Source organism: Calypte anna, chromosome 1, assembly GCF_003957555.1.
Source record: "Calypte anna isolate BGI_N300 chromosome 1, bCalAnn1_v1.p, whole genome shotgun sequence".
NCBI lineage: Eukaryota > Metazoa > Chordata > Aves > Apodiformes > Trochilidae > Calypte > Calypte anna.
The window spans coordinates 133197865-133217336 of record NC_044244.1 but is presented as its reverse complement, the minus strand read 5'-3'; the positions used below and the strand labels follow the sequence as shown (position 1 = coordinate 133217336).

Sequence of the window (19472 nt, the reverse complement as noted above, 5' to 3'; positions counted from 1 at the left end):
GATGTTGAGGTTCTGGAGCATGTCCAAAGAATGTCAATGAAGCTGGTGAAGGTCTGGAGCACAAAACATACAAAACACAAACAAAAAGTATAAAGAAAGTATAATGGAAAGGTATCTTCTTTAAAATATTCTCTAAAATAACTCCCTATCCCTTATCTCTCATGTGATTATTGACATTATCACTCTGAAAAACTTCTATCCTAAAAAGGCAAAGTGTAAAGAAGAGCAAAATGTTACGATGCCTCTTTTACAGAGCAGGGAACCAACAGGTAGATGAATCAAGGAAACTGTAAATGTCTCTCTCAAAAAAAAGGAGACTGAATTTAGCTCTCTCCAACATGACTTTGAAGCTGCAGCTAAAATCACTCTGAATCTATATAGCAAAATGCCAACCTTTCTGACTCTGCTGGCAACCTCACAAAACTGTCATAGATTCAGAAGCAAAACACACTGCTCTGCCAAATGAGTTAGTTTGACAATTACACAGTATTCAAACAACATATTTCCCTTCATTAAATGCATGTTGTATGGGTGATTTAATAGCTTGCTAGTGATATTAATAATGCATAGTTATTAAAATGTTTTCCTTTATTTATCTGCCCTATTTTACTGCTGCAGAAAACAGTTTAATGTTCCTTCCTTCCAACAGAACAGCCTGAGCTCCTCAGGATGCCCTTGGGTGACAGTGACAGCTACTTGCTTATCACACTGTGTTTACTGCCTATGCTGGGGATCTTATCTCAGCCTCTCCCTGCAGTGAATTTGCTGGGTGAGGGCTCTGGGATTTGTTTTGGTGTCTATGTGTTGGGGAAAGACAAAAGAAGAAATGGAGTCATGGGGATAACTCAAGGGAAATATTTAATAGACAAAAATGTGCCTCAGCCAGAAAAGTAGCTTTCCCCTTTAAAAGCTTTTAAGTGCAACGAGAACTCATCCCCCTAATGCATTGGTCCATCTTATTACTGCTTTATGTAGTAGTACTTTGCATTTACCATATAAAATTAATTTGACCTTTTATTAATGTGCAACTGGAATTACATATTGATTTTATGTATTCAAAGCATGCAGACTGCTTATATACTGAAAGAGTGAAATGTTTTAATGTCTAAACCACATTAGTCTCTCTGGCAGAATTTATCTGTGCCTCTAATTCACAAGAAAATGAAGAAATAGTTTGATCTATGCTATGTAGGAACTAAACAGATCCAGCTGTACATCAGAATTTAATATCTTTGTTTTTCACATTGACAGCTACTACTATAATTGGTTTTTTTTCAATTTCAATACTTTTGTCTAAATGGAACAGAGATGTTCAGTATTCAGAAACAATGGAAGAGCTGAGCGAGCCAAATGCATGTTAGGGGCATGACCTTCCTCTGGATGATCTAAGTAAAAGAAGATTTCTCCTTTGTACAAATTTTTTGGAGGCAACAGTGCAATATCCATCCTGCAGGAAACATAACGTGTTGTTTGCAACGCCCAGGAAAACCTCAAGAATTTTACAACAGCGAGATGAAGAACCAGCTGTTCCTCAGCAATGGGGCAAAAGTATCAAAATAGTGCCAACAATGCTGGAAATAGACACTTGCAAGTTTTAATTTCATTGGGATAATGGCCAGTCTTAGCAACACACTGAAAAGTACAGTGGTGTGAGTGAACCAGTTCACCAAGTATCATAATGTTGGTGAATGACAAGGGAACTGACTACATCAAAGATGAAATACAGACCCAGATCTGGACAGCTAAGAAAGTGCTATCTGCTTGTCCCAAAAGTCAGTCACTGAAATACACTGGTTCATAGCCTGTAAGAATTAACCTCAGTATTAGCTCAGAACATCCACTAAACCACAGACCTAGCATCTCAATGGCTCAAAAAACTGTACAACCCACATTGCTCCTCCAGAAGTTTTTCACTTGATGCTCACAGACTTGCTAAGAGGTAACCCTTCCCACTCTCCAGTGCTTTTCCCTCCTTCTGGAGAGATTTCTAGCAATCTTTCTGCTGCATTTCACAATTGCAGGAAGAAATTTCACTTGGCTGGTGGCAGAAGTACAGCACAGTCCTTTTAATTTAGTAGCACAATGCCTCTGGTCAGCTTCTGAATGTACCTTGGCCTATTCCTGCTCTAGTCTGGGCTGATGGCCAGTCTGACCTCATGTGGGATGAAATTCTGCCAGAAGAAATGGGAATGGGAAGGACAAAGACCCTTCAACACAAAGAGGGAAATGCCAAGCACCTCTCTTACATCATTTCACAAATATAAAACAGAACACTAGAGTGCTGACAGGAAAGTTGTTGGTAATAAAAGCTTTTCCTTATGAATGGTAAAACCTAACCATAGTGGCTGTAGTGTCAGGGGACAAATAACATGCCAAAGCTTGATAAGCCAATCTCAACATGAAGATGGGTAATCTGGATAAAAGCAGCTTTACCTTGCAAGGCTTTATGTTTAAGAAACATTTCTAGGATGTGAGTGAAACCTGAAAAATACAGCAGCCACAAAAGGAACTCAGAGACTTCAGCCCCTGCCAGCTACAGGAGAGCCCAGAGTGGAAAGAAACAGTCCTAATGAAAAGACACCTTTTATTCCAACTACTACAGGGCAGCATTCATATCAGCACTATGAAAGGTTTCTGAGCCTTTCCACAAGTGTTTTCAGCACCAGGCAGTTCTATAACCAAATGAAAACGGAAAGCTGGACTTTGGGCTGTCATTTTCACCTGGAATTCTGTCTTGTACTGCTGTTCACTATTGCATGCCTGCCCTACTACTTGCTCCTAACAAGGAATTAGGAGTGCATCTTCTGTCCTGAATCCCACTTGTTTATGTACTTCCCTCATAGCCCCGTGGAGGGTTGGCTGTGAAGATTAAGTCAGTCTGAGGGCAGCAGGACTGTGGTTGACATGCACAGTACATGGGGGAAGCTGGAATGGCTGCAGAGCACTATGAGGAAGAACTTCAGTCTCTGGTCTGTCTGTTCTCACCTACTATTATTTTACTGAACAAGTTCCTTTTCAATCAACATGATAATGGCTCCAGTAGCAAACTGAAGAATGTTATTTCAAAAACTCAAGGGATCCAAAGACATTTTTTTAAAGACATCAGCTGATTACATAGATCTTATGAAAAGAAATTCACAACAGCCTCGCCAGTTCCAAAACTGGGCAGCGGAGCTCAGAAATGAGCTGAGGGGGACAAAGATGTATCACTGAGGTAGAGATTGAAGTTTGCTTCTCTGTTCAGCAAAACTGACTCATGCTTCAGGTATGCACAATGGTTAAAAAGTTCCTGCATGATATTGTCCTCAGTAATCAGCAGCTTTCTGCACTCAAGTGCAGTCTTCCCTCACCAGCTTGTTCCTCCCCTGGGCAGATGTCATCTACTTGGACTCCTGCAAGAACCTTTGATAGATTTCTCCACAGCATTCTTGCCACAAAATATGGGTTTTATAGGTGGACTGTTAGATGGACAAAGAAATGGCTGGATGGCTGCGTCCAAAGAGTTACAGTCAGTGGCTTGATGTCCAAGTGAAAACCAGTAATGAGTGGTGTCTCTCAAGGGCCCATACTGGGACCAATACTATTTAACATCTTTACCAATGACATAGACAGTGGGATTGTGTGCACCCTCAGCAAGTTTGCAGAGGACACCAACCTTTGGTGCTTTTGATGTGCTTGAGGGAAGGGATGCCATCCAAAGGGACCTTGACTCTTAAGGAGTGGACTCATGTGAACCTCATGAAGTTCAACAAGGTCAAGTGCATGGTCCTGCACCTGGGTCAGGACTATCCCCAGTATCAGTACAGATGAGGGGATGAATGGATTGTGAGCAGCCTTGTGAGAAAAGACGGATATGAAAATGGCCATGTGCTGGCAATGTGTGCTTGTAGCCCAGAAAGCAAATCATATACTGGGCTGCATAAAAAGAAGTGTTGCCAGCAGATCAGGGGAGGGAATTCTCCACCTCTACTCTGCTTTGGTGAGACCCCACCTGGAGTACCAAACGGAGCTGCATCCAGCTCCAGGGTCTCCAGGACTAGAAAAACATGGGCTTGTATGAGCAGGTTCAGAGGAGGGTCAGAGGGATGGAGCTCTCCTGCGAAGACTGCGAAGTTGAGAGAGATGAGGTTCAGCCTGGAGGAAGCTCTGAGAAGACCTTAGCAGCCTTTCAATATATAAAGAGGGCTTATAAGAAAGAAAGAGTCTTTACCTGCAGTGACAAGACAAGGGTTAACAGTTTTAAACTGAGAGTAGATTTAGATTTGCTATAAGGATTAATTTTTTATTATAACAGTGGAAAGACACTGGAACAGGTTGCCCACAGAACCTGTGGGTGCCCTATCACTGAAGGTCATAGATTAGACAGGGCTTTGAACAACCTTATCTAGAGAAAGATGTCCCTGCCCACAACAAAGGGCTGGGACTAGGTGATCTTTAAAGGTCCCTTCCAATCCAAACCACTCTGTGATTCTTATGCAAATACTAATTAGTGTAAGCATTCAAGAAATGTGAGATGTGGAAGTGCAACCAATGAGAACAAATGTCAGGAGTAAGACCAACAAGAAGAACATAATTGAATAAGATAGTTTGTGTAATTTTTCTTCCATGTCATGATCAGTTACCTATTCTGCAAACTTACAAAGAGATTGCTTAAACAACTGTGGAGGAGCAGAAGATAATCCATTTGCTTTTTGTTGCTCAATAGCTGATATGACCCACCTCTATAATTAACAGCAGGACAAAGCCACTTTTATCCTTTCCTATTACACAGCAGCAGCCTGTAAATCAGATCCCCGTGATCTTAGTCAGACATGCCACATTGCTATACAGGTATATGGGTTTGCTTAGCCATATGGGGACATGTTTTTGTATCAGGTATATGAATAAGCAAAAATATAACATGCAATAATGCGTGGAAAAGTTAAATAGCCTGCCAAAATGCTCGTGACAATTTATACATGATTTCATGTTGTATGTTAAACATCAAGTTCTCTTCCTCTTTGAAACCAAAATGCTGTGTTCCATGCTTTGATGTAGAACAGTTCATTACTCTGTCATTAAGAAAGCTGAACGAGTGAATTAGCATGGCTGTCTAAAAATCTCCACACATTACTGATGTTTTTAATTCCAAATGGAATTGGTTAAACCAAATGAAGTATTACTACTATTGTTTTGTTTGAACAGTGTTTCTTCCACTCCTGTACCTTCCAGACTATCATAGCTTTCTCTCACAAGTACATACACATATGTAAAGTGTCTGACCACCACAGTCATAGCAGAGCTTGAAAGTATGAACCTGAGCACAACCAAGGAATGAAAATTTTAATGAGTTTATTGAAATAACTATTTTGAAACATATGGCCAGACACGTTGTTGTAAGCAACACTTTAATGCAAATTTCTACTGGCCTCTGTGGTGTTATCGTTACTAAAATGTGTACAAGACTTGGAGGGTAGTAGGTAGAGAAAAAGAGAAGTGGGATCAGGGTTCAAATCCTGGATGCAAAAGTTCCTCATTCTGTTACTCTGCCTTTTCTAGCAGAAGATCAGACCCCTTCTCCACCAGTGCTTCCAAAGTGAGATCATACTGTCATCACTGGAGCTTATTACACATGGCTTAATACTGTGAACCCTCCTGCTCTGGAAAGAAGGCGTTTCCATTCTTTCCTAAACACTGATACTGCCAGCTGTGGTTGTGGTATCAGAGACAAGCAGAGTGTGACATGTTTCCAGCTCAAAAATCTCAGCATCGGGATTTCTGATTAGAAAATCTCATTTCTGAGAACAAGTATTCCAGATTATTTCCTGTTCCCAGTTAAGAGGTCAATGCATGGCTAAGGAATAAACAATTACTGAAATAAACTTTTGTTTAAATTATTGAAACAAAATTAGTCTAGGTAATCAGAAAAGTCATGAAAAAAAAAATTTAAAAATAGCATTTTATTTTCTCTGTGAAGCTAAAATGCTCTCTTTTTTTCTAGAGCTCTTTCAGAGAAACAAAAGAACTGAGAGATGCATGATTACCAATAAAGAGAACAAAATGTCCCACCTCTCTGGAAGTCAGATGCAGCATAAGCACTGACATAATATATTTCCTGATATAGCTTTACCATTGTTCCACCAGTGCTGGAAAGTGGGAGGTCAATGTCAATGCCAAGACACTAAAAGTTTAAGAGTAATCAATTTAGCCCCTTTAATCTATATTTACACACAAAACTAGATGATGCCAATGGTAAATATCAAGTACCCAGCACTCTTAAGAACTCAGGTCCTTCCCCTCCCTGCCTCCCCCCAGTGCTTAGGTTAAGATATCCAAAATTTTCTCTTACAGTTATTCAAATACTTTGTCCCTCTAATGAAGTTCTCTTGACAGTCAAACTTGTGGCCTGGACACCTGCACAATGGAAACTGGAAAGACACAATAACCTTGCTCAAAGCTGACCAAGGAGGAAGTGAACCATTGTTCTCCATTTTTTTATTTTCAACTACTTCTGCCCCTGAGGCTGAGGCTGCTGACTAAACACCATGATAAAATGGCAGAGTGAAAACTTATTCTCAGCCTTCAGTTACTGCTTTTATCTCACACAAGAGTTGTCACAGCACTGACTCAGGCACTGCTCTACATCAGGCCATTCTCTACAAAGCTGCCATGCATTTGTTTCTTTGTTAGAATAGACAGCAGTTGCTTCCTCTTTCACTGACATATCCACAGTTTCCACACAGGTTATTTCTGAAATAAAGATACCAATATATGTGAAGAGCTTTTCATGGAGATTCAACCCTCCTCAAAGAAATCTACTGAATGATCAGGGCATGACCTCAAACAGAGGACCTCCTGGGGTGTGACATGTTTGCATTTTGCACTGAAAAACATCTCTTACAAGATTTGTTTCACTAAAATTTTCATCTAAACTGTAAAATGGAAAAAAATTAGTTTTAATTGAATAATATTTTGGTAATGTATTGGGAAAAAGCATTGTTTTCTTTTGCTCGTTTGGTTATTTTTTTTAACTCTCTTTTCCCTCAGGGAAATCTAATTTTGGCAACGTGTGGGATGGAGCTCTAATCTGCTGTTTTAACATGTGTGTATCTGGAATTTTCGAGCCACTTTTCCTATACATGTGAACCTTCCCAAAATACTGCAAAAAAAGAAAATCACAAAGGATAATCTCCTCCCCTCCCCAAGACATTCACTGTTCTTGTGTCCTGATTCTACCCTGTTATAGTACTTACAATCTAACCAACACTGAGTATGCTAACCAGTTCACATCTATTTGATTATAATAGTGTACAATTCCCACTAATTTCAGGTGGATGGTGTAGCTTGAGGGTATCAGTGGGACAAGGAGTCACAGGGAGAGCATATCTATGCCCATTCTTGTGTGTCTTTAGAAGACTCAATCAGCTTCTTAGAGATAAGAAGCTCATGTTAAGTAGGTGAATTGAAAACCAGTCTGCCTGAAAATCGTATTGGTTGAACTTCAGCTGTTCTCTCAAATTGGACTACTTGATCCAATGCAGATGGCTGCACAAGAAATCATAATTTGAAAAAGGTTTTTTTTCCTCTCTCTTTTAAATTTGTATTTATTTGTTTATTTGTTTTTGAGGGAGGAAAACTGAATGCAAAAGGAACACCAAGTCTGAGATATCAAGGCTGCCTTGTAAGCTGCTTTCATGCAATTAGCATGAGTTGCTCTTCTCAAAGCACCTCACAGAGCAGCCTGAAGCCACCACAGTCAGGCTGACAGTGCAGTCCCTCTAGAAAGCAGTCTTGTCTTCTCTCCTGGACTAGTTTCTCTCATAGGGAAAAAAAGAGATGGGTATAAAATGGCTTAATGCTTGGAACAGGGAGCTGTGGTACTGTTCCTCTTAATCCAGCTGTATGCTTCCAGCATTGTGCAAAAACAGGTAGAGCTGGAATGAAAGCTGGTTTTGTCAATTCAGCCCTGTTTCTAGGCTGGGACAGATGAGCAAATGTGCCCGCAGTAAGCATAGGGCCTGAGTTCATCCATATTCCAGAAGGGTTCACATACTGACTTGTAAGGGAATCAGACTGATGAGTTATTTTGGTTTTAGTCTGCATGCAAATGAATCCTCCCAAACAGGCAGACACCGAATTCAGATGTGCTTTTAGACAAATAAGCAGCCACAAAGTCATTTGCAAGACTTATCTAAACCTGTTTCATCATGCTAGTACAAGCTTGTTATGAACAATGGCCTACTCCTTGGAAAAAATGCAAAGGAAAAAAATAATCCATCCCCAAACCCCACCAGCTCACCAGGAATACATGCACCTTCTCACAGGGGATGGCAGTGGCTAGATTTAGCTTAGCTTTCAGCTGAACTGAAGCTTTCCATATAAACACCCAGGACATGGCCAGTGGTTAATAAAACTTAAGCTGCTCCAGAATTCACAGCAAGTCTTTGTGGATTTTGTTGAAAGGCACACTGAGTAAAAATAGTGGAGTATTTTGTTTGTTTTGTACTAGAAGGCAGCAAGAAACTGTAAATGTTTTCCATGAGTCTAGATTCACACTATCAAAATATCCTAAATCAAGTTTGTGAAACCTGAAAGGGCGTTTTGAGCTTTCGCAGCCCAAGCTGTATCTGCTTATCCGCTCTCTGAAGTGCGGCTGACACAACGTCCCAGATGGACGGAAAACATTCCATGAGCAGCTCCAGAGGGTGTGGTGGCACGGCAGCCTGGGGAGCAGCACAGAAAACACATTGATTCCTCCTGCCTACTGCGTCTCCTATTAGATACAGCACACCAGAAATGGCTGCTGGGACTTGGCTGGGTTAGAAACTAGAAGGGGACTGGTGGAATGCCAGGAAACACTATGTTTTTTTTTTTTTCCAAGAGATGCTTACTGGTCACTGTTAACACCATTGGATCAGTCACAGAGGGATTCATAGTGCTTTCTCTCAGCTGCACTTGCCAGCATGTCATACTGCATACACAGACATGATCAGTGTTTCAGTGTGAAGAGTCCACTACCCTTTTGGCTTTCAAAAAAGAGCATGCAGAACTACATTTCTGATTATTTTAAACATTTCTAACACATCCTGTCATTGTAGGAGCCAGATGGCAAGACCACAGTATTTAAAGTCTTTGAAGAAAAAATGTCAAGGCCTTTACAAAATATCCTATCAGGTTTTTTTGGTTCTTTTTTTAACCTTACTGAGTGATTTTCCTTTTTTTTTACTATTTTGAGTGTACAACAACAAGGTATACATCTAAACAGGTATTTCTGGACACACAAGTCACAGAAGAGTATCTGTGACTTCTCACAGCTTGTGTAACAATTGGGAGTAAAACTGAGTACAGAAAGTACAGGTTTGTCCCAGATCACTTTTTTAACAAACACACAAAGCTAACAAGAAGTATGTTCCCAGTCTGCTATAAATCACTCAGACAAATCAAAGCAGTACTAAAATAAGGAGTATTTTTGGTGAAGTGCTCTACAAAACAAAACAGTTTCTTGGAAGTCACTAGCAGATAGGTTCAATCCAAGCCTACAAATGCTGATCTTTCTTGGGTCTTCTGGGCATATGTTTAAAGTATAATAATGCCTAAAAAAACACTGGAGACAAGGATACAGAACTACTTCTACAATTACTTATTGCTGCTTCAAGCGTCAGGCTAAAGAGAGATCGGATGGTACTTTTCTGAGCAAACAGGTTTGGAATAAGGAAACTGTAAGACCTTTTACTTTCTGTGGCTATGGACCTTATATGCTGTTAATGCTGAAGACAGACACACAATGATCCCTCAGAGGATGCTGGCAAAAAGTCTGCCCTTCCAGAGAATATCTCTAACCTGGGCAACAGCACTGGGCTTGACAGCCTCTGGCTATGGAGAAGGCATTTGGAGACAGTGCTGCACTTCAGCAACTCTAAAACAACTTTCAACCAGGCTCTGTACAGCAAGTAGCTCTGTTTATCCTGTGGGAATGTAAATTTCATGGGTGAGCAGAAGGCAGGGACGGAATAAGGAAAGCTTAAAGTGGCCTAAAACAACTGTTCTACCCCCATTCTTACTCCTTTCCCATGCCCAGCAGAGTGATGTGGATAGAAATAGGTATCCTTCACTGACCTGCTTCACAGTCACATGCTTGGAAGCTATCAGGTTCATACGGTAAAAAAAAATGCTAAGCTTTGTAACTACTTCTTCTAAATGCTTGAGACAGTGCTACAGAGAAATTATTCAAAGAAAGCTATGGGCAGATGATATTTTAAGAAGTTTCCAGAGAATCTGTGTTTCTTGTCCTGTGAGGAGCCACATGACCAGGCACATCATTCTATAACGGGAGCAGGGAAAGAGTTTTAGCAGTGTGGGAAAGAGAGGGTCAGGACTACATAATTTGTTTGCTTTCCTGCTTGAACAACAAGGCTGCAGAGTGACACAGAACCAAACAGCTACAAACATAACTGAGAGTTATTCTGCTGAGTACAATTTGGGATTCAGGTCCTATAAAAGATTTGGGAACAAATGCCTCAGAGATTTGCTAAAAGGATGATCAGCATTTGATGCAAGAAAATTTTGGTTTTCCAAAGTATTTTTTGAGATCTAGCAGTAAGTCCTCTCCAGCTGTGGCAACTTAGGCATACCCAAACAGAAACTGAGCTTCCCTTCAAAAATGGGTGTCACCTTCCTATTCCATGCAGCTTGGGTCTGATCTTACTATTCATCAACCCCCTGCCCCACTGCTCAGTGTCTCTCAGCAGGGCAGCACTTTCAAGAACCAGTAAGAGGCTATCCCTGCTAGTATGGAAGTGAGGAAGTTAATGCTGCTGCATGAATGAACAGGGTGCTCAGGCAGGTTTTGATCAGGATTTAAATGAGGATGTAAAGTATTCTGCTGGATAACTTATGAGATGCTGTTACAGACAGGCTCTGTGATGCTGCAGCTGCTGAGGACTTGGTACTTGCAGGTATGCACTTTGCCTTCAACTTAGTTGATGTAGGAACCCTAGGCTTGGGTATTTCCTGCTTTCTTAGCTATTTTAAGAGGGAGGAGGTGGTCATATGTGGTTTTCTTACAAGTTCTCTTTCAATACTTGACTTCTGGGGGCCCAGTACTGTTTGCATTGAAATGAATGAGCTTTCTGTCATTGACCTCAGTTTAACACCTGACAATTTATTCTGGACACCACTGCTGTTGTAGTTCGACATTTCTGTGACCTAAACTTTGTTTTTAAAAGTTACCTACCCACAGATTTTGGAGCACAGGTCTTTGTAAGCATCTACAAGACTGACTGCAAGTATCAATATGATGATTGCTTTCCTCAGTGAAGCAGGGTATGCTGAGCAAGCCATGCCATGTGTACCCTGATGTGCTGAGCTGCCTGGCACATACACCTAACTTTGCTTCCCTAGGCAGGCCCTGTTTCCTCACCCTTATGGAAGCATAACAGGGCCTAGTTCAGTCTCTAATAGTGTGTTTGAGGAGGAAATGGCACTGCTACTTACTTCCAACAGTCTAAGTCTAGTTATGGCTCTTACCAAACTGTACAAAACCCAGACCTGATGTCTTCAGCTTCCTGGTTTGGATCAACTATTGTAACCTCAATGAGTATGCCAAACACAAGAATGTAAGGATATTTCCTCCTGGTTTTCCTGATGTATTAATGTATGCATGTGTTCACTGGTTAAAGACAGAAGAGTGACTTCACTACTGGTGGCTCCAGGCACATATCTAAGTGTCAGTGGTCCCGGGAGCAGGGGACTCTGTAGGGCCAGTTGGTCTCCTTTCAGCCCACCAGCTTCCAGGAATCACACTCCTAGTGCTGAACCACAACTCTTCTGCAAGGAAGCTGAGGATCTTGACAAAGTATAAGGTGTTCCTCTGGGCAGTAAGGCTCTTCAAAGCCAGTCTCGTGATGAACTGTACTTAGATACATCAGTTCCTTTCATTGTGTTTACCAACACTTCCTCTTGTGTGTCAGATGGTCTTGGATCACAGAAATCCAACCATCTCCTGTGGATGATTGGAGGAACTGGTGCTTTCCCATGTCTTTGAGACTGAACTGGGATGTGCCCTTAGCTTACAGCTGTACCCACAGACACAAAAGCACACATGGAAACTATAGTTTTTGTCTTATACAACATGCCTGAGGTCATGTAGGAAGTCTATACTTGCAAAAAACTGGGACACATCATCTGAATACCTCCCTGGAGCTCAATCCACTGGGAGAGATTTACCCTCTCAGGATGGGATGTTTGAGAAGCGATTCAATTAGCTTCTTTGAAACAAGAGTTTTTGAAACATTTGGCATGTAGCTGATTAAACTTCTTGCCATGGCTGTAGCTGCCCTGTCATGCCTAAATTCTGTGTGGAAATCACTCATGATTAAACAAGACTTTATCTCATATTTTTATAAGCTATTCAGAGAAAGGTTCTGTCTGCCATAAAGAATTATTTGGAAGGCACATTGATTTTTTATCTTGTCAGTTGGATTGCAACTTCATTAATACTGATCTACCTGAACACAGCTACAAGATTCTGTAGTTACCCTTGCTAAGGGCAGTAGTGCCCATTGTTTGCAAAATCTCCCAGATGAAAAGAGCTGCTAGGAAAAAAGATGCAGCTGAGTTCTAGAAAATAATTTGTTTTTTCTCCTGACAAAATACAGGAAACTGGGGTTAGCTGGAAAGAGAGATGAGAGAGGACAGAATACAAATAAACACTATTTCAATAAGATTGTTAAAGCAAGTAAAACTTCAGGTAATTTCCTCTAATTCTGCCGACAGCAACGGATCTGGTTTTTGTTTTGTTTCAAAATAGTGCTGTTGGGGAGAGATAAGCACAGTGAGAGAGCAGTAAAACAGATTTTCAGTGCAGATACCTCCAGAATGCATGCATGCTGCCTCTAAATCTTAGAAGCTTTAATGCTTCAAGTGCTGGAGGGATATTCTGCAATACAGTTTCAGGCAAAATTCCTAATTGAAACTGATCTGGTGTGCAGGCAGGAAAAGTAGTTGTTTATATCCAAATATTTTCTCACTGTGCAGTTAAAATACATTTTAAAAAAATCAAGCTACAATAGAAACCATTAAAAACCCCTAATGTTTTTCATCCACACACAATTGCCCCAAATAATTCCTATTCAAATTCAGGTAAAAGTTATGGTAAGACTTGTGAGACTTTGATGAGGTCTGCTCTTGTCAAGTGCTACTATTTTAATGACAATCATAGCAAAAATTAATTAGTGCTGCTAGAACAAGCAGATTTTGCTGGTGCGAAGAGGACTGGTGAACAGCTTACTTACCCAAAACAAATTCTTATATTAAGTAAGAGTTAGGAATGGTGACTTACCAGCTCTAAGAAACTCCTCACCACCTGTCTTTGCTTTAAGTTAGTTTCACCGTCCAGGTTAGCTGTTTCTATATGACACAGCCCATCAGGATCACTTGAGGAGAGCAGCAGTATGTCAGCAGGAATAATTTCATTACAGCGAAGCTGCACAAAGTCTCCAACTTCAACTTCTTTCCAGTATCTGCTTATATATTTCTTCTCATTCCTGGAAAAAAAAAAAAAAAAAAGCACATTTATGGGTCATATGTATAAAAGATGCACAGACTGGGTACATCTGATAAGATCTGGTTTGATTTTAACAGGAGTATAGTGTCTTTGGAAGGTTCTCAGGTGCTTTCAAGTTATGCTGGGAAAAGGCTCAGCAAACTGCCAGGAAGCCACTTCCCACAGATTCAGAACCAGGTTTTAGTTCTCAAGATGCTCTTTACATCCCAGAGGACCATGTGTGGATGACAGACCTGGCTAAGCAGGGCAAGCAAGGGCTTCACATGCTCACCTTTCCCTCCTGTTACACTCTGAGCCGTGCATCTGTCTCCATGAAGGGGAGGGGGAAACTGTCTGCACCAGGTGAAAAGAGTTGCAGACTCGCAGGACAGGGTGGCAAGAGGGGAACTGAGAACAGCCTTGGGCACAGGACACCTGCTAGACACAGTTTTGGAACATCCTCCATCACGCATCCTTCTCTGATGCACCCTCGGAGAGCTTTGTCCAACAGGGACAAATTTGGTATAATGCTGCATCTGATCATTGGATGAAGGAGCCAAAAGTCCATCATGGAAAGGAATTTCCACAATTCACTACTAAACCTTGAACTGCAAGGATGTGTAATCTGGAAAAGTGAAGTCCCAGCTGCTCTACTGGGAAATGACAGTGTCAGTTCTATAAAGTACCGCTGCAGTAATTCCACCCTAGCCACTCTGTTGTCTGCTACAAAGCTAACTTCTGCTTCCTTACTCTAAACCTTTTATTTTGGTGTCTAATTTCTTTGTCAATTCAAAGACTAACCCAGCAAAACACTGAAGTGTGTGTTGTTCATTTAGGTACAGCCACTAAACCTCTCTAGTCTTAAAGGTCATGATAGTTTGGTGTTTTTTAAAATATTTTATCTTTCTCTTGAGAGCATGAAGAAAAAGGAACAGTTGATTGCATAACTAATTCTAAGTAAACTTCAAAGTTCATTTTAGTTTCATGACATGCACAGACCCACGTTTCCTTGGCAGTTGTGTAAATTTCTTTTTTCTATTATACTTTTGAAAGAAATTAATTTTAAAGCATCCATTGGTAAAATACCTCCTGAAAAGGGGAAGCTGCTACTCTGGTACTTTTCTAAGCTGTCAGAAGGCCTTTTGCTGTGTGAGTACTGACGAGGCTGTCAGCACTGACACTGTCACTGTCACCAAATACAGACTCCGTGACAGCAGTTTCATTGGCAGAATGGCATTCTCATGGGGAGTGGGCTGTGGTGGAACATATTTTATATTTGTTAAAGTGTGTTATTTTAAAACACAAAAGGCTCAGTAGTAACGTGAACAGATTTGTAACCCAGTGGAAGCATGCAGGTCCTGCCAATGTTGTTACTTTGGAGTTACTAAAAGTTATGCCATGCATAATTCATTCTTGTCCTGCTTTCACCAGTGTTAAAAGGAATTAGTAACTTAATTGGCTTTTTTTGTGTGTATTTAGGCTAAGTCCTGGATAATAACATGCCAAGTAGCACAACAAGGATGTGTCAGACCAGGTTTTACCTCCCAGAATTTCATTATTGCCCTGTCCTAACATCCAGTTTATACAGGGAGGAATGAAACTTTTGGCTGTGGTTTCTATTTTGATAAAGCCTGAAAAGGACTAATAAGAGCCAAGTGTAAAACATGATAGTCTGACAAAGACAGGGATACACTGTGATGAAACTAGCCATTCCATTCCCTTTACACGTGGGCTGAAACCTTTTAACTTTTTCTGCTAATGAGTATAAATTGCTCTGAAACCCGGAGTGTCATAATGCAGTACAAGTCACAGCACCACAGATCAGAATGGTTTGTTAACTGTGCAACCTGTAATTCCAGATCCCTTCATATCTGGTCATTGCACTTCACCCTTTTTCATGTAACCGTGAAACTGGGTGATGTTCAAATACATGTACAAAGAGTGGAAGTATAGAAGTATGATCAGGATAAAAATAGCAAGTAGTCCAATACTATGCTATAAGTGCTAGAATTTTTTCATTTCAGTTCTATTGTTTTAAAAGCACTGCTATTTTAGCATTTCCTCATCTCTCACATGCTTAGCAACTGCCACAATTATATACACTGTGGCAGGAAGGGTGGATATTGAGCAACACAAGGCCAAATGGCTCTGCTGGGATAAATGAAGTTGTTAAGCTTGGAGAAGAGAAGGCTGCAGGATAAGTTATAGCAGGTTTTCAGTATATAAAGGGGGCATGTAAGAGAGATAGAGAGACTTTTTACCATGGTTAACAGTGTTAAAATGAAAGAAGGTAGATTTAGGTGAGACATAAGGAAGAGATTTTTTTTTTATGATAATGGTGGGACACTGGAACAGATCACTTAGAAGCTGTGGAGCCCCATTATTGTAAGTGTTCATGGACAGGTTGGCTGGGGCTTTTGAGCGACCTCATCTAGTGAAGATGTCCCTTGGGCAAATTCCCTTTCATCAGACTCACAGGAACAATTTAGCCCAGAATTCCACTTGATCCAGCTCTTTGCTAACAAGGTCAAATAGTGGATGGAAAATTACCATCCACATGGAAATATACTTCCTAATCCTCCTTGGTCAGGATAGCTTTTTATCTTCTAACACAGCCTTGAACTCAGCCTTTTCTCATTATGGCCACAGAGTGGTCACTGCAAGAACTCCCCCCAGAGTAAGTAATGAAAATGTCTTCAGATGGGGTGGTTCCAGATACACTACAAATATATTGGTCCTTTAGGAGCCTTCCTTTGACATTTTCAGCTTGCAGTTCTGAACGTGCAGGTTAGCTTATCTTGAGACAACTGCCCAACCTCTACCCAGTACAAAACCATCAAATGATCCTATTGATCCAGTTACAATTTCTTTATTGACTTCTGTAGAGCCAGGACTTTGTCATCCAAGTTTTATAACATCTGCTAAATGTTTATTCGTGCTGTTATATTATGCCAATAAATTTAACAAGTTATATGATTACATGAGAATTAGGAATGCCACAATTCTTACAAGAAAAATTCTGTCTTTAAAATGTTGAGTTCTCCTTTGTGTTTGTAAGGTGTGGCAAACAAAAATGCCTGATTTAAATTTTATTTGAAGTTGAGGGATTCATGCAGTTTTGCTTCAGTACATCCTCACAGACAATATTTTTCCAGTCCCTCTTCAGAAGAGGTTGGGCATATATGCATCATTACATGTTTAGTGTTGTTTTCAAATGGTTCAGTACACTTTTCAGCATCAGAACAAACCTAACATTTAAGCAAATGCTTCGCTTGAGCTCTTCACAGTAATGGTGAGGTTTGGAGGACACCAACATTTCAACACCTGGGACTGGAATGGATAACAGATCCCAGGGACCATCTCCTTGCACCTGCAGGCATTTGGGTAATGGACACCACACACTATGTACTCTTACAGAAAATCAACAAAATGCAGCAGTGTCTTTACTCATCCAACAGTCAGTACAATTTTTTCCTGGCAGTGTCTCCTCTCTCAATACACCTGGCAGGTGCTTCTTACAGGTCTTCCGTTCTCTGGTCTTTAATATCCTAAAATAACTGTATTTTGCTGTCTTTCCTTTTATAATTACACAGCTGATAAATCAGTGTTTCAAACACAGATGCCTTGGGCTAGTTCTCTGGGACCTTCCCATTTATTCTGGCTTTGTTGTGACTCTATCACTACTGTGTGGTCGACGACAGTCCTCTGCAGTCTCAGCACAGGGTTTCAGGATCTGCTTGCAGGGGACTCCACAACAAAAGCTTTTTGCAAGTTTTAGTAAACATCACACAACCTCCTGAGATATTTTGTCAAAGGGCCCAAAGAATTGTGGCAGGAACACTGGACCGGTATGCAGCATCTCAGCTGGAGGTCCATCCCTCTCCCACGGTTGCAGGAAGCCCTGCTATGGGTATTTAGGCATGAAGGTTACACCCCACAACTCTGGTTCTACATGCCCTTGCTTATCACAAGCCTCAAGATACATTTTAGTACCTATAAGAAACCATAGGCTGATGCTACAAGAAGCCAAAATTACAATGAACCACAGGAAGAGGTCAAAGATACTAATTCTTATCTTCCAAAGCTGGAGAGTTAGATAAAAAGTTTTCCAAATCAATATGGTATCATGAACCACTTCAATTCTACAACAAGAACTGATACTGTTGGTACTCTCCATGATGAATGATTAATTTCAGACAGCTCTGCCCAGCTACTGTAACATGTTGTTTTGGCCTCATATTAAAACTTGTTGAGCCTCTTGCACACAACCTTATCTTTATCAACTCCTTTGCATGAAAAGACTGTATTTGTCAACTGTGGTTTAAACCCACAGCTGCACCAACATCAGTACTGCCAGCCAACAGCAACTGTGGCCTTGGCAGTAGTCAGAATCCTCCAGAGGCTGATGCTCTTTTGCAACGATGAAGTGTGACTATCTCAGCACATCCACTTTCAAGTGTACAAGGGAGTCTGCAGCCCCTGCAAGTGTATGAACACAGAGGAAATCACTTTACTTGCTATGAAAAATTTGCATTACTCTACCTAATTACTCTACCTGCTACATATCTTTGACCTATGCTCTGTTTTGAAACAGACTAAGCAGCAGATTTGTGCTATATTTGAGTTAGCTGTGGTTAATACCAAAACCAAACCAAAATATATTTACTTTTTTTTTTTTTTTTAATTTAAATTTCAGTTGTAAATTTAGAAACTGAGAAGCTCAGAAATTCTATTTACTTTTCCTATCAACCATGCTTTTCCCTCTTGTGGCTAATATGATCATGCCCATAACAGTGTAGAAATAATTGTTTCCTTCTTATGAATAGCTTTAAAATGTTTTTGGTATAGTAGGAATTATTCAAAATGGTTGTACTTAAAGGAAGATTAAAATACTACACATACATAAAATATAAAAGGAATCTTCCTTCTCTCTCTCTCTCTTTTTTTTTTTTATTGTCTGGGGAAATATCACAAGCAGTACCGCTTGGAAATGTGAAGGTCGTGGAGCTGTAATCTGTTCCACTTGTGCCAGGCCTGCATACTAGAAATTTTTATGTTAAATTGAGGAGATAGGACTACTAGGAAATCATTTATTGCTTCCTACACTTCTCCACTGACAAAAAATACAGCTAATGAGTAGGAAAGGCTAGCACAGATTTGCCCCACCAATTCCAGTCAGTGGTTAGGACGTCTGTACTTCTGTGTAACACTGCCTTATTTAGTCCCAACATAGCCCCCTATCACCAGGACTTGTAAAATATATTTAACAACAGGTAGAGGATGTTCTCTTGCATCATTTGGAGCTTTCATTCCAACTCACATAGCAAACCCTACACAGGTTGCAGCTGAAACCCAGAGGTTCTTAAGCCTCTCAAAACACCCAAATTGAAGTGTTGTTTCCCAGTCCAAGCCCATCCGCTGACCTGCTTTTGAAGTAACAATTGTCTTCACTTCAAAGGAAATCAGAATCCTTTGCTTTCCCTGCCAGCTGAGGTTGATCATTGAACCACTAGACTTTAAAAGCAGCACAGCAAGAAATTACGTCTGTGAAAGAGGAAAAGCCTCCACAACAGACAGGTCAAAGTGTTGTTATGTACAAGGTATACTTTGGAGCTGCTCTTGATGTCTGCCAGGTCCTTACTTTCCACCTGAGGAGTTAGAAATAGAGTGGGGTAGCACTAAAGAACATATCAGGTACATCTCTGCCCTCAGTGACTCAAAATACTTTGAAGTCAGCTGGCTACAATTGCTGTACCAAGTGTCCTGGTTAAGACCTAGCCTACAAAAACATTAAATATTGAGGCTAATCAGCAGGGAACAAGCAGAGCACCAACTCCAGAAAGATAACCTTAAATTTCAACACAAGCACAGTAGTCCCAGAGGCCAAACTCTCTTAATGGAGGCTCCAGCCTGTTTCTCAATGTGTCCTTCACAGACCCTCCATAAAGTT

At 40.6% G+C, this 19472-nt stretch overlaps 1 protein-coding gene across 1 annotated transcript in view; it reads right to left on the bottom strand.

The window, feature by feature from the left end:
• Positions 1–19472, bottom strand: part of ATP10A (ATPase phospholipid transporting 10A (putative)) — a 114206-nt gene that overhangs the window by 55181 nt on the left and 39553 nt on the right. The window contains exon 2 of the mRNA XM_008498077.2: positions 13319–13523. Within this exon, the coding sequence (XP_008496299.2) occupies positions 13319–13523 (205 nt within the window). The remainder of the gene's footprint in view (positions 1–13318; positions 13524–19472) is intronic.